The 22,078-nt window shown below is 40.7% G+C and overlaps 1 protein-coding gene across 1 annotated transcript; it reads left to right on the plus strand.

Moving 5' to 3' along the window:
- Window positions 1–688: 688 nt before the first annotated feature.
- VDAC2 (voltage dependent anion channel 2) lies at window positions 689–21,509 on the plus strand. The gene is given in 10 exon segments (XM_043519638.1): window positions 689–725; window positions 728–772; window positions 8,463–8,534; window positions 10,318–10,367; window positions 14,355–14,507; window positions 14,591–14,643; window positions 15,203–15,430; window positions 16,854–17,004; window positions 18,019–18,076; window positions 20,967–21,509. Coding segments are annotated over 10 exon segments (924 nt in total). The 5' UTR covers window positions 689–703; the 3' UTR covers window positions 21,059–21,509.
- The last annotated feature ends 569 nt before the right edge of the window (window positions 21,510–22,078 follow it).

Genomic DNA, 22,078 nt, shown 5'->3' on the forward strand with positions numbered 1-22,078 from the left:
GAACAGATGATGAGATATGGTCTAAACACAGGACTGGAAGTCTGGAAATCCCAAGTTCCAGCCCTGCTTGTCATATCAATCCTCTCTGTGGCCTTGGAGAAACTACTTAAGCTCTCTTCTTCAGTTTTCCCTGTCTGTAAAATGGGGATACTATTATCTCAAGAGGGTGATGTGTGGATTAATTAGTGACTGTTTGTAAAGCCTGAATACGATTAGTGCTGCATAGAATTCAAAGAGAAATGAGAGAGAGAGGAAAAAACACCAACAATATAGCAGGAATTAATACTTTTACTCACTGACTGCCATTTCAGGTGCAAACTGCTTTACGCATTTTTTACATCACTCAGATTTCATTACTCCATTTCAGTGAATTGGGGAAACTGCGCTCTTTATCTGAACCAACTTTCCTATGAGCCTTAGATTTGCAAGGGCAGTTATATTTTTATTAATAGTCAGTAATTTGAATTTTTTTAGATTGTGCTTTTAACAGAACCTCTTACTTCCTTTTAAAGCAGAAAACTCAAAATATCCCTCCCGCTAAAAGGCTCTACAATAGCTCCTCCTACAAGGGATAAAGTCCCACCAATTTAGCCACCCTAAAGCCTTAGAAAAACAGTCTAGTGCAGGAGTTAAAGCATAGCAGTGTTTACCTGTGTTAGAACGGGACTTATTCCCTGAGGCACAGGGAAAAACCTCAAGGGAGATGGAAACCCCACCAAAAAGAAAGAGAAGAGAGAGGATTCATCAAGCAAAGAAAAACACAAAAGTAAAAGTAAGTACAAGCTCACTCATGTGTCCTCAGTTGGCTACTGTTCCCATCCTTTAGGTTCCTAAGCTCTCTCTCTCGCAACGGAATTCTTTCCCTGCCCCTTTTATTTTCTTATTGTTTGTGAAAGACTAAGGAGCTTTGGGATTGACAGTATACGTGTGAATAAGTGGGATCCTGCAGCCACCACCAGCAATGATGGTGCCCTTTATAAAGCCTAGTATAAGCAGAGGGAGTCCAGCTTCCTTCGGCCCCAATGATCCTATAATACTAAGTTTCAGAGTAGCAGCCGTGTTAGTCTGTATTCGCAAAAAGAAAAGGAGTACTTGTGGCACCTTAGAGACTAACAAATGTATTAGAGCATAAGCTTTCGTGAGCTACAGCTCACTTCATCGCTGGCACATGTGATATGTGCCAGCAATGCCCCTCTGCCATGTACATTGGCCAAACTGGACAGTCTCTACGTAAAAGAATGAATGGACACAAATCAGACGTCAAGAATTATAACATTCAAAAACCAGTCGGAGAACACTTCAATCTCTCCGGTCACTCGATCACAGACCTAAGAGTGGCTATACTTCAACAAAAAAGCTTCAAAACCAGACTCCAACGAGAGGGAGAAATACCATGGGGAAATAGTTTTACTTTGTGTAATGACTCATCCATTCCCAGTCTCTATTGAAGCCTAAGTTAATTGTATCCAGTTTGCAAATTAATTCCAATTCAGCAGTCTCTCGTTGGAGTCTGTTTTTGAAGCTTTTTTGTTGAAGGATAGCCACTCTTAGGTCTGTGATCGAGTGACCAGAGAGATTGAAGTGTTCTCCAACTGGTTTTTGAATGTTATAATTCTTGACGTCTGATTTGTGTCCATTCATTCTTTTACGTAGAGACTGTCCAGTTTGGCCAATGTACATGGCAGAGGGACATTGCTGGCACATGATGGCATATATCACATTGGTAGATGCGCAGGTGAAGGAGCCTCTGATAGTGTGGCTGATGTGATTAGGCCCTATGATGGTATCCCCTGAATAGATATGTGGACAGAGTTGGCAACGGGCTTTGTTGCAAGGATAGGTTCCTGGGTTAGTGGTTCTGTTGTGTGGTGTGTGGTTGCTGGTGAGTATTTGCTTCAGATTGGGGGGCTGTCTGTAAGCAAGGACTGGTCTATCTCCCAAGATCTGAGAGAGCGATGGCTCGTCCTTCAGGATAGGTTGTAGATCCTTGATGATGCGTTGGAGGGGTTTTAGTTGGGGGCTGAAGGTGATGGCTAGTGGCGTTCTGTTGTTTTCTTTGTTGGGCCTGTCCTGTAGTAGGTGACTTCTGGGTACTCTTCTGGCTCTGTCAATCTGTTTCTTCACTTCAGCAGGTGGGTACTGTAGTTGTAGGAATGCATGATAGAGATCTTGTAGGTGTTTGTCTCTGTCTGAGGGGTTGGAGCAAATGCGGTTATATCGTAGCGCTTGGCTGTAGACAATGGATCGAGTGGTATGATCTGGATGAAAGCTAGAGGCATGTAGGTAGGAATAGCGGTCAGTAGGTTTCCAATATAGGGTGGTGTTTATGTGACCATCGCTTATTAGCACCGTAGTGTCCAGGAAGTGGATCTCTTGTGTGGACTGGTCCAGGCTGAAGTGAAGAAACAGATTGACAGAGCCAGAAGAGTACCCAGAAGTCACCTACTACAGGACAGGCCCAACAAAGAAAACAACAGAACGCCACTAGCCATCACCTTCAGCCCCCAACTAAAACCCCTCCAACGCATCATCAAGGATCTACAACCTATCCTGAAGGACGAGCCATCGCTCTCTCAGATCTTGGGAGATAGACCAGTCCTTGCTTACAGACAGCCCCCCAATCTGAAGCAAATACTCACCAGCAACCACACACCACACAACAGAACCACTAACCCAGGAACCTATCCTTGCAACAAAGCCCATTGCCAACTCTGTCCACATATCTATTCAGGGGATACCATCATAGGGCCTAATCACATCAGCCACACTATCAGAGGCTCGTTCACCTGCGCATCTACCAATGTGATATATGCCATCATGTGCCAGCAATGCCCCTCTGCCATGTACATTGGCCAAACTGGACAGTCTCTACGTAAAAGAATGAATGGACACAAATCAGACGTCAAGAATTATAACATTCAAAAACCAGTTGGAGAACACTTCAATCTCTCTGGTCACTCGATCACAGACCTAAGAGTGGCTATACTTCAACAAAAAAGCTTCAAAAACAGACTCCAACGAGAGACTGCTGAATTGGAATTAATTTGCAAACTGGATACAATTAACTTAGGCTTGAATAGAGACTGGGAATGGATGAGTCATTACACAAAGTAAAACTATTTCCCCATGGTATTTCTCCCTCCCACCCCACCCCCCACTGTTCCTCTGATATTCTTGTTAACTGCTGGAATTAGCCTACCTGCTTGTCACCATGAAAGGTTTTCCTCCTTCCCCCCCCTGCTGTTGGTGATGGCTTATCTTAAGTGATCACTCTCCTTACAGTGTGTATGATAAACCCATTGTTTCATGTTCTCTGTGTGTGTGTATATAAATCTCTCCCCTGTTTTTTCCACCAAATGCATCCGATGAAGTGAGCTGTAGCTCACGAAAGCTTATGCTCTAATAAATTTGTTAGTCTCTAAGGTGCCACAAGTACTCCTTTTCTTTTAGAAAACAGTGTGGATTTTAAAAAAAAAAATACTCCCCACAGCACCTCAATATGGGGGAGACAATAGGGCAGATGCGTGCTTTCAAAGGCCCGTGCCTTATTTCTCCTTGCCCTTATTCTGGGAAACCGTGCAGCTGTGATGCACATTAGCAAGGGTTGTTCAGTTACCCCAACCCCATTCTCATTTCTACCAAAAATGGTTTCCCCCTCCCACCAGCGTGGGAGAGGAGATGAGGGGATGATCTCACCGGGTTCAATATCCATTCCCACCTCCAGCTCCCCCCCTTCCTCGCAAGCATCGCCTCCTGCCCCCTTCTCTGAGTATTCCCCGTACTGCTTCCTGCCAGCCCCAGCCCCAGCCCTCTAACTAAAGCCGCCTCGCCCCGTCCCGTCCCGTCCCCTGAGCACCCCCAGCCTTCCCGCCTCAGAGTACGCCCCTGCCCCAGCCGTCGCTCCTCTGCCCTGGCAGGCCCCGCCCCCATGGGGCCCAAAGGACCCCCTTCCTGCCTGGGGTTGCTTTCGCAGTGCCTGCTCGGCGGCGGCCTCCTCCTCTCTTAGCCCTCCGCCGCCGGGCTCCCAGCTGTACCCCGGAGGTGGGGTCGGTGTGTCCCAGCTGAGGGTGAGGTGTTGCCCGAGGCGGGGCAGGCGGTTGGTAGGGCGGCCCCGGCTCGTTGGGGTCCTGCGCGGCGGCGGCGGCGGCGGGCGGGTCGACAAGTCGGCGTCTCCTTCACTTCGTCCTCCACTTCGAGCGGCCGCAGCTAGCGAGGCCTCCTCACGGCGAGACCCGCCCGGCTCCCCTCGGACAGCCCCACCGGCCAGGTGATGGGGCCGGCCCCGCCTCGGGGCTGGGGTCGCGGGCGGGCGGGCGGGCTCTGGGAGTGGGGTGAAGTGGGGGCAGCCCGCGCCCCTCTGGTCCCGCCCCGGGATCGAGCCCTGTCCCGCTTTGCCCTGCAGGGCAGCGGGCCGCTTACTTGGGAGCCCGGGTGGGGCCCTGGCCGGGTCCATGGGGGAAGAGAGGGCGGCTGCGATGCCAGCTCAGAGCAGGGCCCCGAGAGGGGCGGGCGGCCGGCCGGCGTCCTAAGATGGCCGCGTTCACCTTGCCGCCGCGGCGTGTCTGGCTGGGCCTTTGCGGGGGGGAGCCCGGTCCCTGCCAGGGCGTTTCCTCCCCGGTCCGTCGCGGGGCAGCCCTGGCCCCCGCGCCCTCCGCGTGTATGTTTAGAGAGACGTCGCTCACCCTTCCATGTTGGCTTTCCCCCCCTCTTTGTAGATTCATTAGATTGGCCTAGCTATGACTTACCCTCCACCATGTCTCCCTCCGCCTCCGAGACGTAAGTAGGGAAAGAGTTGAAGCAAGACTGTAGCTAAATAACATTGTCGTAAGGTTAGCAGCTGTATAAGATCGGCAAGGGCCGATGAATACCGACCCCAGAGGGCTTAACCTCAGCCCAGCATTCTCCTCAAAAAGGCCTCTGTCCTCTACAGGGCCAGCCTTTTAGAATAAAATCCAGGCTTCCTAAAGTTGGTGTCAAGATCGTTCCTATCTGTCTAAAAATGCCATCCACCTTCTGACACTTCAAAATTTGCATCAGTTCTCCAAGAATGCCTCAAGGTGCCTTTTAATAGGAGGGTGTGAAGGAGTTAGACAGAGTATCTTGAGGGAAAGGTGTACTGTGGTAACACTGTACGCTAATTGTATTTCTTATGGGTAGGTTAATAGTATTTTCTTATGTGCTGGTTAAATCACCAATTCTCTTCCTTCTTTGGTAAAGGGAAAAATTTAATTTGGCTTTTTTTGGGAGCAACAGTAGACCCCATGTTTCCAGGAAAAAGGGATAGCTTGAAGCCAGAGATCAGGGTGGAGCTGCCATTTGCATCAGTCTCTAAGGTGCCACAAGTCCTCCTTTTCTTTTTGCGAATACAGACTAACACGGCTGCTACTCTGAAACCAATCGAACAAGATTGTTCAAACAGTCAATTTCTCCTCATAAACTTACAGTTCATAAGTGTCTAGAATTTATATGTGTAATGTTTAAAATCTACCTGGTTAATATTAATTTTTAGTAAAAGAAACTGACAGTTTGAGACTGAATTGAAAAATACTGCTTCTGACTTCGCTTGGGTTGGTTTTGTTAATTGGAAGGGAGGGCAGGGAAGTACAGGATTGATGACAGACAGGGCTTGGCATTATTATTTCATTGAAGGTAGCATTACAGGAAAGCTAGTAATAAAAGCATCAAGGACGCATGTTAACTATTGGTCGCTCTTTAGATTTATACTAACATAAGACTAAAAATTACAGGCCTGCAGGCTAGACTGCATTTTAAGACATAAGGCCAATCTTCATGGTGGTATTCATGCAATTATAGTCACCTTTTACTTGCAGGTAGGATATGTAACAAATATTTAGCAACCCAAATGTTTGTTACCGTAATTGAATTAGCATAATAATTTTATTAGTATCTTTCTAACTTGCAATTTTATGAATGTTTTGCTACCTCCTCTAATAACTTTCCATGGCATCTGCATTGTTTAGCATAAATCTGCTTCCATAGTATGAGACTGTCCTTTTGAATTTAAGTTGTACTACACAAAAACAAAAGGCTTATTTACTTTCACTGCCAAAATGTTTTGATGCTGAAGGTTACTATAAAAATGAAATCAGACATAGTTTTTTCTTGGGTGTTGGTGGTTTGGAAGAAAGCCCCAAAATATGTGGCTTAACGCTTTCTAGCTTTATTTTAAAATGCTAAATGCTAACGAGCTGTTGTTGTAAGTCTGGCTGCACAGTAAGATGGAAAATAGCAACATTTCCTTTGTTTGTATAGCTCAATAGGAACTGTTAATTTCTAAACAATTGAAACATTTTCTAACTTTCTTTAAGATGGTAACTAGTCTGCTATGGCAGCTTTTTAAAACTATATTTAAGTTGTCTATTATTTGTAACTTGTTTAATCAAAGCAATTTCAAACGAGCTGTTAAAACCTTCTGTATGTATGTGATCTGCTGTTTAATCTATAAATATTAATGACTTTTTTAAAAGGGCAGGTAAAAAGGAATGCCTCAGTGCAATGCCTAGTTTTCTCTTTACAGTAGCAATTTCTGGTACTTAAAAATTACAAAGCAACATTCTGAAAAAGTGTGAGTGCTTGAACCTTGCTTTGATCCCATGTGCTTTAAGACTTGCAGAGATTTCCAGAAATCAATGTTGTGGAATTCCCATTGTCTTCTGCAGGACTTGGTTTACCCCTTTTAAAAAAAAAAATGAAGTGTGAGCTGTCCTGTTCCTCTCAGTAAGATGTTAGTCTTTGAAACCTAATGAAATACAATTTAGTGCCCCTCTCTACAAAACAGAATGGAGGATTTGAATGTTCTGGCATACAGCTTAGTAAAAATGTAAATTTCTTTGTACACTTGACTCAACACGGAGGCAAATAGGTGGCATATTGGAAGCAGCTGTGTTAGTTCTTCATTAGAGACACCATGAACTTAAAAATTTCATGTGTCTAAAATTTTATCTGTTAAATTGTAACACAAGATCACTACAACTGAATGAGATTAGAGAACTTTGTTTGCTTACTTTGTGCTTTTGACTGCACTTCTTGTCTAGTCATTTTCTCTGTTTCCCCTGTGTAGTTTCCCTTTTTGTTTTTGGCACTTTCACATGGGAGATGGGATATACAAACACTTCAGATATGAAAATGTGACCCTAGATTTCAAAATGACAGTGTCCCTTTTCTGGTTGAAGTTTATGGGAGAGCTCCCATTGAAGGAGATAACAGCTTTGCATTGTGATGAATTGTTGAATGGGCAGTGAAAGATAATCCTGAAGGCCAACATGAGGAGTTGGGTGGTCCTGGGTGTCTGAAAGGAGTGAGTAGTAACCACAAGTGTTCTAGGTGTCCCAACCTGCCTAAGGCTCGGAGCCAGAGAGAAGTTCTGTCAGAACTTCATTGTGCTTCTCCACCCATTTGACTTCACCTCAGTCCCTCCCCGACTGGCTTATAAAGGCTTAAGCCTGCATGTCTTCCCCAAGAGAAGCTTTTATTTGACTTTCACTTTTCTGATAGCTTTCATTGGTTTGGGGGACCTCCGCTTAGATCCCATCAACCTAGCTTCTGTTACAGAAATTGCTTCAGAGCAACATGATATGTTCCTTCTTCAGCAAGACCTGATCACATTCCCTCTGCACTGCTCCCAACTCTTGCCAGCATGAAGAAGCGCGAGGTTGGACCACAGAATAGACCCAGCTCTCTATTCTAATAATGGGACGTGTGAACTAGAGTAACTAGATTGGTCACTAAATACTTTTTAAAAATATTAAAATAACAGAGATCTATAAATGTCATTAAAAATTATGATAGAAGTAACATGGTGTTTGTAACAAAGAAGCCAAATATTTTATAGCTGACGAGTGTAGGTTGTGTAGGGTTTCAATAAAGCTTATCAGAACAGTTGTTGAATTTAATAACTTTTAGTGTGTTTTGAATGTCTCTCCTTGAGTTAGATATCTGGTATTAAAACACATGGCCAAGTGTAGATGCAAACTAGATACACAATCCTGCATGTTTCCTTTCAAAAAAGGGGGGGAAAAATCCTGTGGGGTCTTAACAAAAATATCTCATGGGAATCCTGATTAGTATAGAGAGTCTGTTGATTTCATTGCAATTTCCTACAACTTTCCCATCTCCTAGTTTGGAATGGCATCTCTCTCCTCTGAAAGCTTTTGTAATTTAAGAAATATGGAGCATTTCACTTTTTAAATGTTGGGAAATCAATGTTGGAATCTACATGGGGAGGAACATGCTACACTTTGGTAAACCCATGCCACTTAGAAATAGTCAGTATTATTTCTATGAAAATCTGTAGGTGTATCATAAAAGCAGTACGAGTCATCTATTGTTGTTTGTCCTATATATGAGTTCCTGTTGGAAGACATGGTGGGTTTAGAACTAAAGATAGTTTATCTTTGTGATATGTTTCAATATTAATATACCTGTTATCTCTATCTTTCCAGCTCCAATGGCAATCCCTCCATCATATGCAGATCTTGGCAAATCTGCCAGAGATATCTTCAACAAAGGCTATGGTAGGAATAATACTTTAAAAATCACACACACCCATGCCATATAAAGGAATGTCTCTTTGCTGAGGCACATAAAGCTAACATTTTTAATTTGCACATGTTCTGGAATACTAATTTGTGTGTGCTTGTATACACTGGGATAAACTAATGGATTTTATTAAATTGGAGGGAGCTCATACAAGAGCAGCGAAATGGTTAGACTTTGTGGGACTGACTTGAAGAAAAATTAGACACACACACTGGCTAATTAGAAGTTAATAGATGGGGAAACCAGTATGTAAATATCTGAAGGATTTAAACAACAAGGAAGGAATGGATTTTATAGTAGTACTCTAGGGAGGAAGGTATGGTCTTGTAGTTAAGACAGTTGACTAGGAATCCAGAACTGAGGTTCAAGTCCCAGCTCCCATGGTCTGGTCTAAACTTGAAAGTTATACTGGAATAATTGTTGGTTAGGTATGGGACTTTATATTTGTTTTTGTTTGTTTTTTTTTTTTTTTTTAAAAACACATTGTATTGATGAATCCCTAGAATTAACACAGTTGTTATGACGTAAAGGTGCTATATATTGGTGGTGGTTTCCTGTGCTGTATTGGAATAGCTATACCAGTGTAAAGTACTTTTTGTGCTTGTATAACTGCAGTCACACTTGTGGGGTTGTGCTGCTTAAAGCAGTTAATATAGTTAAAGCAACATGACTTCCTGGTATTAAAATGCCTGTGTGATCTTGGGGATCACATTACAGGTCAGGGTCCTGCAATGAGCTCCTGCTAGGCAGACCCCTGGAACCTCATAGACTTCATTGGGGCTGTGCAGAGCACAGAAGTCTGCCAGAGTTTATTGCAGGATTGGGGCCATAATCTGTGTGTTTCAGTTCCCAGTCTTCTGCTTATATCATCTCTTTCCTCACACTCTTATTTATTTAGACTGTAACCTCTTCAGGGCAGAGACCGTCTTTTTTTTTTTTTTTTTTTTTTTTTTTTACTTTGCATTTGGACAACATACAGCACTATCAGACCCTAGTCTTGGCTGTGGCTTCTAGGTGCTACTGTAATATCAAATATAGAAACTTTAGGTCTGTTAGACTGTAGCTTAGAAACCTGTTTCTTGGACTTGGCTAGATAACTACGATAGGAAGCAACCTTACAGTGGCAAAGAAGAAGAGGATACAATATTTCTGAAAAAACAAAACAAAAACAAAACATAAATCAAATTATTTGCTTAGTAAAATATAAAGTACAGCTAATTGCCAGAAGGGTGACAATATAAAAATGGCACCTTCTTAAATTTACTCCCTTTACATATTTGGAACTGTATTTCCTAGCTTATTTGAGTCCTAACCTTTGTTAGCTCTGTTGGCTCAGCAGTGCTGTAGAATGAACTGTATTCTAATGCTGATGTGTGAACCAGAAAACTTCAAGCTAAATTCTGATTGCAGAATCTTTTACTGGTGGCAGCATAAAAGCCAGAAAGGACACAGCTTGTCTTTTGAGAGGCAGAGTTGAATTTGTGGAGTAGATGGAAACAAAAAACTTTCATTTAGTTAACTTAGAAAATATCCCCAGTAGTCACTGGTGTACAATAAACAGGCCTTTGCTATTCCTTTTTTTCACTTTAAAGTTTGAGAGAAAACTACTCAATTCAACCCTGACTACAGACGTTTCAAGGTTCATAGGATTTATACTGCTCTGATCAATGGCTGAAGTATTTTTTTCTTTTTAATTTTGCTTAGAAAAATGCACACACTTTAAAAAGTACACTGTAATAACTTCAACTTCTTTTTAAGGTTTTGGGCTGGTGAAACTGGATGTGAAAACAAAGTCAGCAAGCGGGGTGGTGAGTTTAAAATTCAAAGCATTTTTGGTTAATGTGCTCTAATTTTCCTGCTTTTTAAAGGGAACTTTTATAGACAAAGTTAGCTAGTTGACAGAATCCTTTGATAGGGGTTTGCTGCACAGTACACTTTAGAGGGGGGCCATAGAGATCTGCTGCTCCAAACATAAATCACATTGCCATGTATGCTGACACGCAGTAGTCAGAAGTAGTTGTTCTGTTGTCTTTGTAAAGTTGCTAAGCAGGGTATATTTTGACTGTCACTCATTTTGTGTATAAATGAACGAATGGTGCAACCATTTTTAAACATAAAATTGATATCCGATCATACAGAAATTTAATTTAGCTTTCTTTGAATATTCTTTGGTTCTGTTTGTGCTCAGTGTAAATCTCTCAAGACCCTGGTAGTACTGCTGAAAAGGATTTGGGAGTTATAGTGGATCACAAATTGAGTCAACAATGAGATGCAGCTGTGAAGAAGGCTAATACCATTCTGGGGTGTATTAACACCAGTGTTATATGTAAAATATAGGAAGTAACTGTCCTGTTCTATTCATCACTGGTAAGGCATCAGTGGACTCTTGTGGCTGTTGTAAAGAGGATGGTGATCAATTGTTTTCCATGTCCACTGAAAGTAGGACAAGAAGTAATGGGCTTAATCTGCAGCAAGGGAGATTTAGGTTAGATATTAAGAAGAACTTCTAATTATAAGGGTAGTTGAGCTCTAGAATAGGCTTCCAAGGGAGATTGTGGAATCTCCATCATTGGAGGTTCTGAAAAACACCTGTCAGGGAGAGTCTGTAATTACTTAGTCCTGCCACAGTGCCGGTTGCTGGACTTGATGACTTCCTGAGGTCCCTTCCAGCCCTACATTTCTATAAATCTGATTTCATGCTATTGAACACTGAAACAACAGTTTCACCAGTCTTTGGTCGCTGACACTGACCAATGCTGGATTCTTGAGCAGGAGACAAATAGTTCAGTATTGTACCCTCGGGGGATATTTCTTTCTGAATCAGCTGAACAGTTTACAAACTGAAGAGTGAAGGTTGATGGCTATTGTACTGTGATATTATATTTCCTGAAAAAGTCTAACCTTTTAAACATCTTACTAAAGCCTGATTTACACCAAAAAGTTTTGCTGACATAGCTTTGTTGGTTAGGGGTGTGTGGGGAAATTGCACCCTTGATTAACATAGCTATGCTGGGAAAAGCTGTAGGATAGATGGCTATATCAGCAGAAAAAGCCCTTTTCTGGTACAAATTTATTCCTTTGGGGGAACAGGTTCAAACTACCAGCAAAAGAAGCATGCTCGCTCTCTCTTTTCTTCCCCCGCTTCCTCCACGCCCACTAGGTGCTCTCCTATAGATATACTGGCAAACCCTCTTAAGTGTAGATAAGGCATAAGGTATTTATCACTAATGGTCTTCAGCCTTTACCTTGATTTATGGAATATCAGCCTGCCTTAAACAGTAGGTATTCCTTAAAGAAAAAGCTGACCGCTACAGGCAACGGGCTTCTTCATAACTTTAATTCCAACTCTTTCTTCCCTTGTTTACTAGGGACTGCTACCATATCTGGAACTCTGTGTTTTGCACAGATGTCTAGTGGCTAAATAATATGCTGCAAGTAAACATCACTCAGTCAAAGTTAATTTTTCATATAAAGCTACCTCATTTAATCAATTTTAAGTTTGTTGTTGTAGCTAAGGTAAATCTTTAGCAACAAATTCTGGCATTCATATATGTCCTTTATTGACAGGAATATCTAGATATTCCTTCAGTATATGCTGAGATTGATACAATACTCCAGAAATGTTTGGTTTAAACATACTCTTCTCATAAAACTAATGCTCCCTCTAGTAGCAGTAAATGCATATGGTACCTGAAGGAGTGGATAGCTAACCCTAATGGGTATAGGGGAAAACGGGACTTGTCTACCTGGTGCAGCAGTGCACACTAAAGGGATATGAATTCTACAGCATGCTGTGTTGCATATTAACTGGTCCAGGTAGACCCTGCTGCCATGCAATAAAAGTTCCCTAATACATATGCCCTATCAGGGTCAACCTGGGCCAGTTAGTGTGCAACATGTTGGTGTGCTTTAGAATTCACACCCATCTAGTATGCATTGCTGCACCATATAGATAAACCCCACAGCTAGGCATATCTTGGGCCAAAATTTGGACTTAGATTTGTAATTTTTTTTTTTTAAATCAAAGACCATCAGAAATTTTTCCATATCATTAATAAAATTGCAGTGGAAAGACTGCTTTAACAAATATTCCCTGAAGCAGTTGCTAGCCAAGTACTTCAGCATTGTGCCCATGTTTATTTTTAGATTTTCAAAATTCGGTAGATATTGACTAGTTTTTCCATTCTCCAAGAAGAGAGATGCAAAAAGTAAAGAGCGTAAATAGTGAGAGGCAACCAGTGTTTATAACCTTCAGTTTTAATAACTAAGGTGCTGTTTGTAATATAAATAAGTGCAATGTTTATTTTTAAATAACTTTTAGTGCAACGGTTACCCACAGAGAGACCTGAATCTAAAAAAATACAATTCTGTGTAAGGAATGGAAGTCTGTTAATAAACTTACTATCAGTTATTGTCACAGCCTCAAACATAGGCAGTCTCCCTATATAATTATTTTTACTTGGGAGTCCTGACTCATTAGTGTGGCTATTAAAATCCCTAGTTAAGAACCAATGGACTAGTGCTGCCCTTTCATCTAGAGACTTGCGTTCAAATCATTTCTTGATTGCAGCTATAAAATGTCTTCTAGTCCTTGAATATTTATTTATTTAAAATGTATACGTAGAGCCATCCTACAATTGTAGTGTGATAGTCTCTGGGCACTAAAGATTGGAACAACAGTAGTATTGTATGAGAATTACAGCATGTTGGCAAAGTTGTCTGGGATACTGTCTGCACTGTGTCTGGCTCTAATAGTGCTATTAATCCAGGGGTGGGCAAACTTTTTGGCCTGATTGCCACATTGGGGTTTCTGTGCCTCCCCAAGCAGGCTGGCCCCCTCCCACTTCCTATGCCCTGACTGCCCCCCTCAGAACCTCCTACCCATCCAACCCCCCCCGCTCCTTGTTCCCTGATCGCCTCCTCTCAGGACCCCCAGCCACTAACCGCCCCTCCACCCACTATCCAACCCACCGTCCCCTGACTGCCCCGACCCCTATCCACACCCCAAACCCCTGACAGGCCCTCTGGGACTCCCATACCTATCCAACCCCCCCGTTCCCCATCCCCTGGTGCCCCCCAACTTCTGTCCCCTGACAACACCGCCTCTTCCCCTCCCCCCCCACCTCCGCCCCATCCAACTGTCCCCTGACAGGCCCCCTGGGACTCCCATGCCTATCAAACTGCCCTCTGCTCCCCATCCCATGACTCAGAGTGGCAGGACTGGCTTATTGGGAGGTGGGCGGGCGCAAGCTGCGGTGGGAAGGGGAGGAGACAGGGGTTTGCCTCCCTGGCCAGGAGCTCAAGGGCCAGGCAGGATGGTCCCACAGGCCAGATGTGGGCCTAGTTTGCCCACCTCTATATTAATCCCTTCAATAATATGAGCACCAAACTCACCTCTGTACTTGTCATATTTTTTCCTGCTTTTTAAGGAAATAATGACTTGAAATAAATTGCTTCAGAAAGAAGTGTAAAGCATGAACTACACTGAATAGTATAGTTCAGTTGCTTATAGCACAATGGATTTCCTTGCCTTGGAATTGGGTTTTACATTTTTGAACTGTGCAGTATCAGAGTGCATGCTGCTATTTCCTAGTTAAGTTTGAAAATCTAGAAGATCCTTTTTAACAAGTTGTTACAAAAGGGGGTGGGTATAACTCAAACTGGCTGAACAGGACAATGTTACCTTATGGTTGTGTACATGGTTTAGTTTCTTTTTTTAAGTTAAAAAAGACCTTTATGATGTGAGACTTTCTGGGATGTGTGCAACTCAGGAATAACCTATACTGTCTTATTAGGAATTTACAACAGCTGGTTCATCAAACACAGACACGGGGAAAGTGAATGGGAGCTTGGAGACCAAATACAAATGGGCTGAGTATGGTCTGACTTTCACAGAAAAATGGAACACAGACAATACTCTGGGAACAGAAATTGCGATTGAAGACCAGGTAACAGATTGTTGTTCTACTTCCAGTTAATTTTTTCACTTAACCAGTAGATCTGAGCTAATAGCTTTTGTTCCCCTAATTAGATTGCCAAAGGTTTGAAGCTGACGTTTGACACAACCTTCTCACCCAACACTGGGTAAGAGTTTTGTTTTTGTTAAGAGTACTTTCTGGCATGTTTAGGGGAATAACTTTGCATGTAAAGGTCAAATGAATATTTAATAAGTTAATATAACTATGTGAATGAAGAGTGTATATATAGGGCTTGAAATTGGTGGCTCAAAACTACTGCTGTTAACCCAAGCTGTTACATTTGAATGTGGCTCCTTGGGGCACTGAAGCAAAATGTTTTGCTCCTTAACAAGATAGTTGGCACCCTAATGACAGAATTGGATTTGTTAGAATAGTAGTCAGGGCTCTGCTTGCACAAATAAAAGAGAATATGTTATGGGAGATTGGGATGGGATAAGGAAGTAAAGAAGTTTCTTCATTCCTTAGTCTTCAAATGTATAATCCTTGTGTTTTCTGCAGCTTTCTAATGGGCTGTTGCATTTTAGTTCCATGACTGGTCAGTTATATCTTGCCCAGACTTGACACCTGTTCTTTAATGGCCTTTGTGTGCCTACTGCAGGTTAAGTAGTAAAAATTAGACTGATAGAGGATGAAGCCTTTTTAAAAAAATAATTTCTTTGCTTCAGGAAGAAAAGTGGCAAAATTAAGTCCTCTTATAAACGTGAATGCGTAAATCTTGGTTGTGATGTTGACTTTGATTTTGCTGGACCTGCAATCCATGGCTCAGCTGTCGTTGGTTATGAGGGCTGGCTTGCTGGTTATCAGATGACTTTTGATAGTGCCAAATCGAAGCTGACAAGGAATAACTTCTCTGTGGGTTACAAAACTGGAGACTTCCAACTGCATACTAACGTGTGAGTATTAAAAAAAACAAAAAAACAAAACTGTATTTGAGAAGCTTGTAGTAAGAACATTCATAAGCTTCAAATTCTGAATTAAGAGCACTTGTTCGTGAAATACAGTGTCAAATATGCTCTGTGTGAGAGGACCTTGTACAGAATTAACCAGGGTAACGCATGAGATTTTCTTTACCTGATCAATAATTAGTTCTGTACCTCTTTTCCAAGTTTAGTGTTTATAGCTTGTTTTCTAACTACTTTGTTACATGAAGTAATTTGTATAATATATGCATTGTAGTTTGCAAAGTATAGAAAGCAATACTTGAAGTGTTTTATTTACAAAGTAGACTGAAGTACTTGTCCCCTCCTTGCAACTGAGAAAATAGCATTACAATAATACACTTGTTCCCTGTGATCTCTTACAGGAAATAGTTCTTAGCAGTTGGCATGATATCGTTAAATAAATATGCTTTGCCCGTGCTTTTTAATTCTTAGGCCCTTTCCTTTAGCCCTGAAAGGGAACTTTAACATAGAAAGCACTCAAGTTTATGAATTCTAACCATACATGGGAAAGCATATAGTTTTTGTGTTTTCTCACCTTTCTGCTGACTTCTGCTTTTTAGCTATCCTGGTCCTACCTTAATTGTTTTTTGTATATTTGCAGTTTCCCTAAAAGAATTATCAGGATGACTGATTGTGATAATGGTGCATTACTGATCTCAGTGATGTTAACTTAAATTTGCATGGTTCCACTATGTGTTAGGGTAGGAAGCATCTTACTTGTATTCACTGGAGTCAAATCACACACTTCTCCTCCCCCACCTCCCAAAAAAGAGGGGGAATTAAGATAAGTACATTTTAAACAGGATTGTTCAGACTTGTAGTGAACTGCTTTCAAAGTTTATTAAAATATTTGAAAATGGTATTGCTTTTCTAGAATAAAATGTTCTTTGACCTTTTTCTTAACAGTAATACTATAATGCTACTTATAAACCTTGTTTCCAATAACCACAAGATTCTTCTGAATATTTGCCTCTGATTTATAACTTGCATGTCTGTATCAAACATTTCATACTCTTCATTAGTTTCAGAACTAAAGGGAGTTTTTTGCCATGAACTCAGTGGAGCCAGGATTTTCCCTAGGGTATTTATGAGCTTAATTGTGCAAGTGAATACACTAGTATCACTCTTAGCAATATAATTGGAATGGAATAAGCTTCTTTCATGGACTCTGCTAAAATACCTTATTCTGCCTTGCCAGCTACATTTATCTGCCCTCCTTTTTAATGTCTTATAATGGAAAAATAAATTGTCATGTTTAAAATACAAATAATATCCTCAGGTGAGTAAAACTTTAAAAGCTAAATGTAAGTGTAGGACTTTATATATAATATACACATAAACCTGTAATTTAATTTCACTTGCAAATACCTTGCAGCAACGATGGGTCAGAATTTGGTGGCTCGATTTACCAGAAAGTGAGCGACAATCTTGATACTGCTGTAAATCTAGCTTGGACAGCAGGCAGCAACAGCACTCGTTTTGGCATTGCAGCTAAATACCAGTTGGATTCCACTGCTTCCATCTCTGTAAGTATGGCTTTAAGCTTCTTCTTGCTCTGTGTAAAGATATCCAGTTGTATATTTATAGTAGTATAAATATTCTATATTGATATGGAATGGTGAAGAAGTATGCCAGTTACTCTTCTGTATCAATGTAAAGGTCTGTGATAACCCAGATGTTAACAACTAAATCTTATAAAGTATGTGACTTTAGTTACATACAACAAAGTAACTGTGATTTACTTTTTCTACGGAAAGTAGTCTTACTATGCCTATAGTAACACAATTCAGTGCTTTACACATTAAATCAAATCCCTCTAGAGAGGAGGTTTAGATGCTTTTTCACATTACTGCACCTGGTTCCCATGCTGAGAACTCTACTGTACCATGTGTCAGCACCCTATCTACAATAAAGCTTGGCTTGCTCTAGTTTAACTTCAGTTTTGAAGTGGGTAGTGTCAGTGCAACAGATGTCATTGGATCTAGAATAAGAGTCTTGCAAACCTGATCTTCTAGTGCTGGTGAACATACTATTGATTTGAGAACATTACAATGATGGTTAGTATAGAAATGTACCAGCCCAGTAAAACTAAGTGGCCATTCCTTGATTTGAGTGAATCCAATGAAAATCTGTTTCTTGAACGAATACCATTAGATGTTGTGGCTTCTTCTGATAGTGTTAATGAAGCATTTAAAAAAAAGGGTGAATTGGCTCCCTTCCTAGAACAGTCCTAAACAAACATTTCCGGTAACAGGGATTGTGTTGGAATGTAGCTTGAAAGGTGAATTTCTGCCTGCCCACTCAAACTATATATATTATTTTCCCTCTGGGATAAGAAGGGCATATGTATATGGTTTGTGGGGGGTGGGGTGGGTGTATCCAGTAAGTACAAAGATACTGCAAAATGTAAACTGGGTTAAGTTTGTGATGTCTGTTCTTGGTGACTGCTATTATAGTCACTACAGGATTATAGCAAAGAACATTCTTTCATGGTTTTCTTTGAAGTGCTGTTTCTTACTCCGCTTTTCATTTTGTTGCAGGCAAAAGTGAACAACTCTAGTTTAGTTGGAGTGGGTTACACCCAGACCTTGAGGCCAGGTAAATGTTCTATAAATGAATCACTTCACAGTAATCATGCATTCCTTGTTATGCATGGAACTGCTGTTGAAATATTTATCTATACACTCACATGCCAGTTAAAATTGATTGCTCCTCTTTCCTCTCTGTAGAATGACTATCTCTGCCATCTTTCTCCCTTTCAATCTATATTGGAGCTAACTTGTATTTTGACAGTTTCACATACCATAAACTAAAACTTGAACTGAGTTTGAGTTCTGCTTGGCTAAATCCAATGGCACTTCTGAAATATTTAGGGCTAAGAGTGTCCTCCATTTTATTTTCCAGTAGGATGGATTTCAACTGTGTTCCAAACTTTCAATGCGGTATTATGCTGAAATGACAACAAGCTCTAGTAATCTTAATTTAACCAGAACATTTTTGTTGGTAGTATCCTGGAAGGTCTAACCATTATTCATAGAAAATATCTAGTTATCTGGCTGGTATCCATTAATCAACTTCTTACATCAGAGTGAAATAACTGTTTGTTTTTTGAAGACCTAATTCACATTAAAACTATTATGAAGATATTAAGCAAGTGCAGTAACCTATACATCCTTTGATCACCAGCTAACACAGTTTATCTGTGTTCAGTTAATACCTTGGTAACAATGTTCTCAGTGATTATCCATTTGTGCTGTTTGTTTAAATCACTTCTGGGTATAAAATATGATAGTGAATAACTAAACCAGTAAGACCAGACTTGCATGAGGAAAAACCTGACCTGTTTTTGGTCTTAGGTTGAGCGGCTTCTTTCCAAATAGCATTAACGCCATATACAGGATGGGGCAGTCTTGTGGAGCGAACTCATTCAGCATAGTTTTGTTTCAAAACTAAGCAACTTCTGGTTTAGAAAACAGTTAACTGCTAGTATATTAAAACATATTGGGACTCATCTCTTTGACTAGGAAATAAGTCCTGTCTTATTTTTGCAGTTGACAAGAAGAGATAATGCCTCTCAATTTCAGCTGTATTGAGCCCTTGGCTCAACTGTGGCTGATTGCAGTTGCTGCTTTTGTGGGGGGAGGAGGATGAAATCCTAGGACAAGTACATGGGCAGAAGGAGGAAGATGGCTTTCTGCTCTTAAACTAAGGAAATTTCGAGATAAAAGTCTGTTTGTATGCATAACTTAAAGATAGAAATCCTTTCAGGAAGGTTGCAGTTTGCAAAAACGCACAAGAAAATTTAGTTAGAATTAAAAACTAATGAGAAATTCCAAACCCTTCATGCATGCAGTTAAAGGTAGCTGAGTTGCTCTTAGTCTGCTCCATATCAATGCCCTGAGAAACTCAGACTGCTTTATCCATCCGTTTACAAACACTGTTATCAGACACTACTAAAAATAGAATGTTTTATTCTTAATTGCCTCCAGGTTGTGCCGCCTTTACTCAGCAAACGATTTTACTACATTCATACTGTTTTCCTAATGAGGAACTGGTACTCACTCCTTATTAAGGGCCTGATTCTGTCTAGTACAGAGGGTTCCTTATAGTTCTATGTGCAAGTGCATGATCCATGTGACAGATACAGCATGTGTACAATGGAGACATCAAACCAGTGCTATGTACGGCACACTTTCAAATTGAAAGCTTTATAAGTACATTGGCTGTTCATATTGCATGCACAGGCTGGAGGATTTTTTTCTAAATCTGTGATCCAAAACACCACTATGTCTTGCGGGGGGAGCAGAAGTACACCAGGGAAATTGGAATTGTTAAGCAGGGGGCAGAGTTGACATAACTTAATATTTAACTGTTCTGTATTTCCAAATATTTGGGTTTCTTGTAGATTTTTAACCTTGCAGGTGACTTGCAATCGACTGGGAAAAAGAAATGGGCTTTTTCCTGTGTGCTGCTTTCTGATGCATTAAGAAAGCCTGAAAAGTTTTTGGATTTTAATGTATTTTTTTCTGGCTTGCTTCAAAATGCTTACTGGATCTCCAATTAGAGAGAGTTATAAGTCCACTCATTCGTGTTAGCATTCCTTTGTTCTGATCAAGGTTTTGGGGAAGGGAGTGAAATCTAAATCACTTTCAGTATATGGGATCTTCATTTGATTTTATTAGGGTAGTCAGAAGGGACTTGGTAGCTTACTGAATCTGGCCTCTTTCCCTACTGAGATCCTTGTGGGCTCAGACAAAAGAATACTTGACTTCCATATTCTTTCTCTCTGTTAGGGGGAATAGTTTTAGTCGATGAAAATAATAAAAATGAAAATAAGATGGTCTCTTTCATTCTTCACTGTCTTCCTCCAAAGGTCTTGTCTCTGATTTTACTGATTGCTCTTTAAACAGCTAGGATTAAGGTAGCTTCATTTTCAAAATTGCACATTTTTTCTCATGTTTATGGCAGTTGGTCTGTTTTGGGCAAAAATACATCTTGTGCAGTATCTCTAATCCTCCCTCTATCTTTAAGGGGGGGGGAAAGCCATCATCGCACTTTTCCTAAATGGCTATCTCACATACATAGCATATTTTTTGCGTGCGAACTACAGTGCGGGAAAGGGCTCATTTCCATATTAGTTTGAGTCAATAAATGATCTCGTAAGTCCAGTATATAAAATGTGCTTCTTATATAGAATTTGCATGTTTTTTTTTTTTTTTTTTTTTTTTAGTTCCATGTGAAGCGGTTGCGTTTTATATGCCCCCAGATAGTCATTTTGGTATCTACAATTGTTCAGCTTAGTTTTGTACAACTTTCTTTTAAAAGCTGAATGGAGTTGATGTACGTAAGTGGAAATTGCTTTAGAAACTTGCTTTACTATTGAATTACTACCTTGGAAAGAGAGTATAATTGAACTTGGACTTGTGATTGACACAATAGTTACCACTTTCAGATTACATGTTAACACAGGATTGTTTTAATCTTACAGGTGTGAAGCTTACACTCTCCGCCCTGGTAGATGGGAAGAGCATCAATTCTGGAGGTCATAAACTTGGTCTTGGTCTGGAGTTGGAAGCTTGAAACTGCTGCAAGGAAGGGATATCAGAAGAATTCGGCCTTAAAAATGTATTTCCAATGTGATCAGCAGGCTTTTTATCCCAAGAGGGATGACCTAGAACAAGAGCTGTATTCAAAGTATTTTAGACAGTTACTTGTTAGCTGGTTTCTAGTTAAATTGGTTACCTATCTAGTTATCAATTCTGCATTAGTGCAGTCACTTATACATTATTTAAATGTATTGAGCTGTTTAATGCGCTACCCACAAATAATGAAATAGACCTTTATGAAAACTGTACAATTGTGTGCATGTTTGTTTTATGTTCCTTTTAACATTTTGATATTGCCATTGAATGAGAAATGGATCAGTGGATGTTTTGAAATGAGGTCAGCAATTTTGTTAATTCACCTTAATTAGGAATACTTTTGGTATCCCAAGACAACTCAAATTATGAATAAAACAAATACACACACACACACTTGTGCCTCCAAATATTTTAAGAGTTTAGCTATTGATAGGGCTCAGTGAGCTTTAGTTTACTTATAAAATGGTTGTAGTGCCACACACCTCAGCCATCAATGATCATGAGCTTCCATTATGGGCCCAGTCCTTTTGACCACATATTGAAGCAAGGATGTTTCTGCTGAGGACGATTGGATGGGAACTCCTTTAGGAGCCAGTGAACCTCGCCCTTAATCTATTGCTATGGTACGACAAGGCCCTTTTTCCCTGTTCTCCTGTCCCTCTGTGAACGAAGTGAACTTTGTCCAGTACTCTGTGCCTACTGGTCTGGAGAGTACAATACACTCCACCATCTGACTTGAAAAATGCCCCCTACCTCTCCCACTAGTGTCTGGCTGCAGAGTGGAGGCCCACTCAGTACAATCAACTGGCCATGTGAGCAGGACTATGCTAAGCTTCTATTTAGAATGTGTGAAAGATACAGTGGCTTACTTTTAATCCTTAGAGTGAGAAATAGAAGATAAAGTTTGCATTTTCCCTTTGATGTTACCGTTCTCTGCAAGTATCAGTGATTAAATGTG

Source organism: Dermochelys coriacea, chromosome 7 (assembly GCF_009764565.3).
Source record: "Dermochelys coriacea isolate rDerCor1 chromosome 7, rDerCor1.pri.v4, whole genome shotgun sequence".
NCBI lineage: Eukaryota > Metazoa > Chordata > Testudines > Dermochelyidae > Dermochelys > Dermochelys coriacea.